Here is a 9026-nt window from a genome sequence, read left to right on the forward strand (position 1 = left end):
AGTGTTTCAAGAGTTATCGCGGCGCTGGTACTAAAGGGCTTAAGAAGGAACATGGTGGGTTTTAGTCAGTAAGAGTCTGACACTCCCTCACGCTGCTAACCCACAGCTGGATGATTTGATGATTATCCTCAAAAACAGTATACTTTAAAATACTTTTTTCGCTTGCTCTTTAGATAAACTTTAAATTGGTCTGGGTGGCAAAATACATAAATACATACGGCTGCAACTTCTGACACCGAATTTTAAAGCTATGTATCTACTTTAAAAAAAAAGAGTTTTTTTAGAAGTCAGCTTTTTTTGTAATCCACTCCGTTTTAGGTGGACTATGATAACAATAGCTAAAAAAACATTTTATAAAAAAAAAACGACTTCAATAATAGTAATAATTTACCTAACTAAACACGAGATAGTCGTGCACAAATATACGTAAGTACATACACACAGCTCAAAGTAACTCGCAACTTTTTTTGAAGTCATTAAAAAAACTTATTTGTTTTCAGGTACTAAACGTAATAATGTTCGAAGACTGCTGCAACCAGTGGTCGATGTCCCGTCCTCTCCTCGGGCTGATACTCCTCAACGAGGAGCAGTTCGGCCGCATCAGACAGGACATGATCTCCCAGCAGCCTCGCGACAAGCAGCAGCAGTTGGCACATTGGTTCAACGGCTTAATGGCCGGCATCGAACCTAACCTGCTCACTAAGAATAGGGACAGGTGAGAACAATCATCGGCCTAGCCATTTCCCTGACTATGTCCTGCTCAATGAGGAGCAGTTCGGCCGCATCAGACAGGACATGCTAAGAATAGGGACAGGTGAGAACTTTATAACCATCTGGCTAGCCATTTCCCAACTACGACTCCTCAATGAGGAGTAGTTCGACCGCATCAGACAGGACATGCTAAGAATAGGGACAGGTGAGAACAATCATCGGCCTAGCCATTTGCCAACTACGACTCCTCAATGAGGAGCAGTTCGACCGCATCAGACAGGACATGCTAAGAATAGGGACAGGTGAGAACTTTATAACCATCTGGCTAGCCATTTCCCTGACTATGTCCTGCTCAATGAGGAGCAGTTCGGCCGCATCAGACAGGAAATGCTAAGAATAGGGACAGGTGAGAACAATCATCGGCCTAGCCATTTCCCTAACTATGTTGCTAGCGCTAGTTACCGCGGCCCTGGTACATAGAGGCCTTCAGAGAGAACATAGTCAGTAAGAGTCTGACGCTCCCTCACTTTACACATTATAGTTTCAATAATAGTAATCTGTTTTTCCATAGGCGAATTAAAAGGTCAGAGAAAAAAGTTTTGTGTATAATGAATTTTGATTTTGTGAATGTATTCTGCCAGGCTTTTTGATCTTACCTATGTAAAAAAATAATGTATTCCTAGCAAATAAATGTAAAATCCTCTTCTATTAGTTCTATTAATTTAAAGTTCTGCTTGTGATCTCTCTCCGGTGGTGTCGGATTGTCGTCCCATCGCGCTATGAGAGTGAAGGAATAGGGAGTGCACCTGTGACCAAGCAAATGTGAATGCAGTTTAATTTCTTGCGCAGCTGACTGATCTCCTTATATGAGAACAGCCACCGTGGCCGATAACCTACTAGGGCGACATCATCATTGTTAAAATTAACTACTAACAGTTTATTCAACTATTCTAGGTTCACACAAAACCTGTCGATGTTCCGCCGGGATATCAACGACCTGCTGAAGGGCGCGGCGGGCGTCAGCGGCGGCAACGTGAGTGACATGATGACGTCATAACTGACACACCACTGCGGTAGTCGCCAGAGGTAACGGTAGTCTTGACCAGCCGTTTGTCGTACCTACTACTAGTAGTCTAAGTTCACTGACCAGTTGACAAAAAAAAAATTCAAAATCTTTATAAATAACTAGTTTTTGTCCGCGACTTCGTTCGCGTGGAATAGTGACTTCCGGCAGATTTTTGGTTTGACCAATAGATGGCGCTATATGTCCGGAATATTTTTCCTATGTCTTTTCTCAAGTTTCAAACTATGTCTGTACCAAATTTCACACAAATCGTTTCAGTAGTTTAGGCGTGAAGAAAAGACAGACAGACAGAGTTACTTTCACAATTATAATATTAGTTAGGAATTATGATTCTGGGCGTTCGTATAAAAACACAACGTGAAAATGAAACTTTAAATTTACTTTTACAGACTTCTTTTAACCTTTTGTTCTGACCATGGATGCTGTAAAGGATCCGAAAAGTCGGGATTAAATAATATTAATAATTTCTTAGTAAAAGTAGTTTTATTTTACTAATAAATTATTAGTTTTCTTCAAACAACAGTTTATTATGAATTTTTGCTGCTTCAATAAGTCAATTCTCTTTATTTTTTTACTTGAATTAAAACCCTATCCGCCATATTATAAAACGTGGTTTTAAGAAGTACCCGCTTTACAGCCAGTTTCTTCATCAAAAGTAAAGCCAAAGTAAAAGTTAAAGTAATGTGTAAAGTAAAAGTAACGGTCAAATTCATTTTTTCTAATAATTTTGCTGTCACTTTAGCCTTGAAATAACGAATTTGACCTTTACTTTTACTTTAAACATTACTTTGACTTTTACTTTTGATGAAGAAACTGGCCGTTAGTAATAGCTTTAGTCAACTGATTTTTTAAAACCACGTTTTATAATAAGGTGTATGAATTCAGAATCGTCTTAATTATCAAACTATTTGATTGTTTAATAAAATTTCATTTTTATGGTGACAAAAACTATCCTATGTCTTTTTTCCGCTACTTTCAGTTAAAACGGTTCAGCCATTCTTGAGTTATAAGTATTGTAACTAACATGACTTTCTTTTACATAGATATGTAGTTGTACTAAAACTACTTTAAGTACGACAAACTGCTTTGACATGCTACCGTTATTTCAATTATGTTAAATCTTTAACAATGTACTAAGAATTTAAATATATACCACCACTTTCGGTTCACTCATATTCCTTCATATTTTTCTCTAAATATATCGAGTGAATACCATCAACTTTTTAGTGTTTAAATGTTGAAAAAACTGGCCTTAGAAAGAAACTACGTATACTTGAAACATCGCTAAGTTTCGGACATATAAATGTTTTGTCTCACGGAAGCGGTTAAGCCATACATGTGTAAATATTACATGCACGTGCACGTTGTGTTTGTGTGAGTCGGCGACTCGACGTCCTATGCCTGAGATGATGATGATGATGAGCCTACACATACAAACACAATTTACACACACTAGTATGCCTTATCCGCTTTCGTGAGATAAAACGTTTATTACTTTGTCAGCCAGAAATTCTTATTCGTGGTAGACAAAGGTATTCACTTATTCTATGTAGAATATTCTGATTCAAAAACCAGTCAAGGATTTTCCTATACTAAATACTTTTAGAAATTCTCAGTACATTAGAAAAGAAACAAATAAATATAATTATATGATTATAATTAATTGATATAAAATAATAATTATAAAACCTGTTAGTTCAGAGGCGTCTGCGACTCATTATTATCACAATTTAAAAACTTCAAGTATTTTTTATTATTATTATAGAAAACTGTTTTGCAAAAAAAAAACGGGTATCTGTGAGAATTTTTGTTTTAATTACTATAATTATGTATGTTTCAAAAGATTTTTATAACTGGAATATGTTGCTAGCATAGTGACAATAAGCCCTTTTTTGGTGGGAAATCATCAAATGCCCCCTCCCTCTGTGGGTGCAGCATGAGGGAGTGTCAGACTCTTACTGACTAAAACCCACCATGTTCCTTCTTAAGCTCTTTATGTACCAGCGCCGCGGTCTACCACTTGAAATAAACATAAACCGTCATACCACAAAAGCTTATAAACGTCTGTTGAACACTTGTCTAAAAAAATGACAGATTATGGCGTTGAAATAAAGTCCGTTTTGCAGCCACATTTTTTAGACAAGTGCTCAACAGATGTTTAAGTTTTTGTAGTAAGGCTGCTTGTCCTTAAAACCAAGATTTTCATAGGTGCACGTTTTTTTTTTGCAAAATAGTGTATATTATATTATTTTTTTGTTTTAATCCTTTTAAGAATAATATTAAACAGCTGTGTTAGATTCTCCGTGATTTTCTTTAAATGTAAGAATACGTTGTCTAGATTTTTTAAGATCCTAACTTTAGTTTTACGCATCGCGGCATATGACATCATTGGTGATTTCACTAGCTGTTTCCGCCTTCCCGCACCTGGATAGGAAGTAGCCTATGTTACTCAGGAATAGTGTCGCTACCCAACAGTGAAAGAATTTTTCAAATCAGTAGTTTTCGGAGCCTTTGCAAATAAACATCATCCTCCGAGCCTTTTTTCCCAACTATATTGGGGTCGGCTTCCAGTCTAACCGGATGTAGTTGAGTACCAGTGCTTTACAAGCGACTGCCCTATCTGACCTGGTTGGACCTGGTGGTTGCCCGGGTAACTGGGTTGAGGAGGTCAGATAGGCAGTGTCTCCCTGTGGCACACTGGTACTCAGCTGCATCCGGTTAGACGTGAAGCCGACCCCAATATAGTTGGGTAAAGGCTAGACAGATGATAGTGTACTTCTCAATTATATCGTATGCCGTGTGACGTCACTAGTTTATCGATAACCGTTCATGTGTTGTGTGTAAAACATGTTCCTTTTTTATGTAGGTACGTCATTTCTGTTATGAATTTTATGTGTTTTTTTTTTTCGTATATTTTTTGTATTTCTATCGATTTTGATAACTTCTCTGTTCCATGAGTCATATGTGATACACACCGATTGTTTAACTATATGTCTGCTTCGTGAACAGTGAAATGGTTTATGCTGTTTCGCGTCCTGAGGGAACTATTTCCCGTAGCAGGATAAAATATAGTCTGTGTCACTCACAAAACGTGGTGGATTTCTATTGCAAAAGAATTTCCTTAAGAACCCCTTTTCTGCAGTCGAGTATAAACACAAGTAAAAGTATTTTTTATTGCTTTTATAATTATTAACAGCTTGTATGAAATACAATATTATAAAAAAAAAACAATAAATACAACTATCGCTGACCACTGACTTAACTGACTTACAGATACTCTGTCCTATGAAGGTCCGTTTACCCCGACGAACATAAACGTCGGTTTTCTTAAAACAATGATTTACTTGGAATTTTCAAGTTCTATTATCAAAGTAAATGGTTATTTTTGAAAATAGACCTGACTTGTCTCCGTGGAATGGCTGTAAAAGAATCGATAGAAATAAAGCAAATATGTAAAGGCATTCGTTTTGTATGACAATTAACAAAATACTGTTCGAATTAAGCAAATAATGTTATGTCTGGCTGCAGCTGTCTGAATTAACTAAATAAATCATTTGAAAATTGAATAACAGTTGGTCTATATTAAGAGTGAGTTCCACCATTTAATTATAACGATAACCAAACCATAACCAGCCGTATACTTTGGTCACATCGGCGATTTGAGAACTGACAGTGGTTCGGTTATCGTTATAGTTGACTGCCTCGTTGGTCTAGTGGTCGCAAGCGCGGCTGCTGTGCTCGAGGTCTCGGGTTCGATTCCCGGGTCGGGCCGAAATCGCTTTGTGGGTTTTCTTAACCTTTCACAAAGCAGCCCGTAGTCTGGAAGTTGGTGATTGATTCACCCGTGCATCGGAGAGCACGTAAATGTCGGTCCTGCGCCTGATCTCTTTCCGGTGGTGTCGGCTTGCCGTCCCATCGGGTTATGAGAGTGAAGGAATAGTGAGTGCACCTGTGTCTGCGCAAATGCTCGTGCACTATAATATGTCCTGCGCAGCTGGCTGATCTCCTTGAGTGAGAACAGCCGCCGTGGCCGAAATCGGCCGTGGACGCCATTATATCGTTATAGTTAAATGGTGCAACCCACTCTTAATATAGACCAACTTGAAAGACCAACTGTTATTTAATTTACAAATGTAAATAACACCGTAAACACCGTAATATTAACCAAGTTTTTTATGTGTCAAAGGTATTACTGGTGGCACCTATCCAGGTGTTCAGTTTGCCCAAATTTCATCAACATCGGTTCAGCAGTTTTGCAACAAAGAGTTACTTATGCATTTATTATAAGTGTCGACCGATTCATTTATGAAATGATTAACAAGAAAGAATATTTATACCTACTCGTTGTATTGTCGTACTCTTCTAACGTAATAAGAGTGAAAGAGATACAGCTAGACATAATTATGTGTGTATACAGTTGTTCTAGACCGATTTTTTAATCGCCATATAATTTTTATTTGAAGAAATATTTGACGTTTTGACAGATTTTGTATAGAATATATGTCAATCTGCCATATTTATTCGTACGATTGCTGTCATTGAATATGTTTGGCAGTCGTCAGAAGCTAGTAAGTCTGTCAACCAGTCTTACCAAGGGCTATTGGGTTGCTAAGGTAACTGGGTTGAGGAGGTCAGATAGGCAGTCGCTCCTTGTGGCACACTGGTACTCAGCTGCATCTGGTTAGTCTGGAAGCCGACCCCAACATAGTTGGGAAAAGGCTCGGGAGATGATGATTTGTTCTTCAAATAGAAGTTAACTGATGATTGATAAATTGGACTTTAATAGGGAAATTTTGCGTCCCTTGTGTTTTTGATAGCAATAAAACATTTTGATGCAGGAAGTGTATAGACTTATAGCGTTACATTGCTACTTTGTAAGTAATGGGCAAATGACAGAAAAGGAACTAGTTCGTTTTTTTAGATTAACTGAAAGTATTGGACCCGTATTATTTCCCCCTTGCTAAAAATTTAAAAAATTGTGTTATGTCCCTTCTAGGTATTTTTTTTTTTTTTGTAAAATCCCCCTTTTTCGTACAGTTTTTTTTTTATTGGTGTCCATGTTATAGCTAATCTGAAAGACTTAGGCTCAAGTTTACTGACATCATAAGCGACCGATTTTTCTTAAAACAACTGTTGGTTTTGAAAATTGAAAGTAATTATTCACTGTAAACAGTTGAATTGAGAAAACTGTCGCTTATGTCGTCAATGAACTTGGACTTTATTAGAATCACTATTTGTTTACCGTGTCAGCATGCCTATTGTATTCGTTTATCCCATCCTGCGTCTATTTGTCAATGTATAAATGGTCTAAGAGATGACATTCCATGAATGTGTGCAGGCTTAGGTGAAATGTCCGCGAGGGTGTGTGTATCGCGTTGTGTTAAGGTCCGTGGTGGTTGCGCAAAGATGCGCAGTGGTTGCGCAAAGTTGCGCAAAAACTGCGCTTATTTGCGCTAAGATACTTTTGCGTTTTAAATAGCTACGTTTTAAAATAACAATTGAACACGGATGTTAACATAACGCCACTATTTTAAACAGGACTTTACTTATACTTAGATAAAAGCTGCACAGTTTCTGGTAGAATTCTGGCTGTGTCTAGATATAGACTCTTAAATCCGGACATTAGGTTTCCTTAGATCTACAACCTATGCATGCATCTTGTAATGTTATTTTTTTTTAATTAAAAGTATACATTTATAATACCCATAATAGAAATAAATTGATAAGGTAGAACAAAAGTAACATATCTGAATGGTTCGTGGCTTGATAGCGCTTGCTGCGGTGAGACCTTTGATGGGTGACCTGCCTCAAAAATTCTGACGACCAATCGTACCTACGGGTATGTCGTGCCCGGGTAACTATGTTGAGGGGGTCAGATAGGCAGTCGCTCCAAGAACAACAAACCTAGTTAAATTGGAAGCCGTTATAGGAAAAGGCTAGGCAGTCACCCATCTATTGAAATTCATAAGTAAAGTCCGATTTTGTTTTACTACTAGACTCGGCTATGTTAAAAATATAACGTTGTTACATTATAACACTTATTAGTTGTATATCGTATGTATAAGTTTAAATATTAATGTTCCCTATCACGGTTGGTGTGAACTACTGAACTACTGTAGGAAAAACATCTCTAAAAAAATATCTCTCTCCGGTGGTGTCGGATTGCCGTCCCATCGGGCTATGAGAGAGATAGGGAGTGCACCTGTGTCCAAGCAAATGCTCGTGCACTATAATATGTCCTGCGCAGCTGGCTGATCTCCTTATATGAGACCAGCCGCCGTGGCTGCAAACTACAGTTATTTTCAAGTATCTTTACCACTATGAAATTGGTATTAAGTAACTGCGCATTCTTCAATAATGTATGAACAGAACACTGTTTTCGCGACGTTCCTAGTGGCTGATTTCAGAGTTGCAAAGTTATCAGATGAATTAAATCCTGGATTGGTATTTTTATACTTCGGTTGTCTTTTGTATTCCTAGATTTTAATCTATGTTTGTAATAAAATAACATGAAAACTGATGCAGTTTAGATAATAGTGTAAAGCGCATGAAAAATATATTTTTCATTTTTTTTTTTTTGGGAAATGACTTAAAATAAACATTTGAGTATTCAGGATAATTCTTATTAATAAGTTTTTTAGTTTTTTTTCTTTGTGTTAAATGATGTTTGTCCTGAGTAGCAGTAGTTCTGCCGACCGTTCTGTATGTAGTTGTGAAGTGGAAATATTTATATAGTTACTGTTTTAAGTTTGTACGCAGCGCTATGCTATTGTAAATACAATAAATTGTGATTTGTACAAAGCGATTTTCGTGTTTTTTTTTTTATTGATATTCCCTCATTTTTCGTTAGAAGCCAGTAAGTCTGACAACCGGTCTTACGAAAGAGTATTGGGTTGTCTGAGTGACTGGGTTGAGAAGGTCAGAGAGGCATTTTCTCCTTGTAAAGCACTAGTACTCAGCTGCATCCGGTTAGACTGGAAGCCGATCCCAACATAGTTGGAAAAAAGCTCGGAAGATAGCTGTTTTCCCGCGGTTTCACCCGCGTCTTGCAAAACTACTGCCCGTACTGGGATAAAATATAGCCTATGTTACTCGGGAAGAGTACCTAGCTTTCCAACAGTAAAGAATTTTTCAAATCGTCGGAGCTGTCAGGGTACAAATAAGCAAAAAATGTTGCCTTTTTACTATGGTATAGTACAGATAGATAAAGGTTGTAATAAAATGAAGCGTA

The 9026-nt window shown here is 37.4% G+C and overlaps 1 protein-coding gene across 1 annotated transcript in view; it reads left to right on the forward strand.

The window, feature by feature from the left end:
• The window catches only part of LOC124644222 (exportin-7-B), a 29490-nt gene extending 27042 nt beyond the window's left edge, over positions 1-2448 (forward strand). Inside the window, exons 23-24 of the mRNA XM_047183473.1 lie at positions 501-715; positions 1666-2448. Coding sequence (XP_047039429.1) covers positions 501-715; positions 1666-1768 — 318 coding nt within the window. The 3' untranslated portion in view covers positions 1769-2448. The remainder of the gene's footprint in view (positions 1-500; positions 716-1665) is intronic.
• The last annotated feature ends 6578 nt before the right edge of the window (positions 2449-9026 follow it).

This window comes from Helicoverpa zea, chromosome 29, assembly GCF_022581195.2.
Source record: "Helicoverpa zea isolate HzStark_Cry1AcR chromosome 29, ilHelZeax1.1, whole genome shotgun sequence".
Classification (NCBI taxonomy): domain Eukaryota; kingdom Metazoa; phylum Arthropoda; class Insecta; order Lepidoptera; family Noctuidae; genus Helicoverpa; species Helicoverpa zea.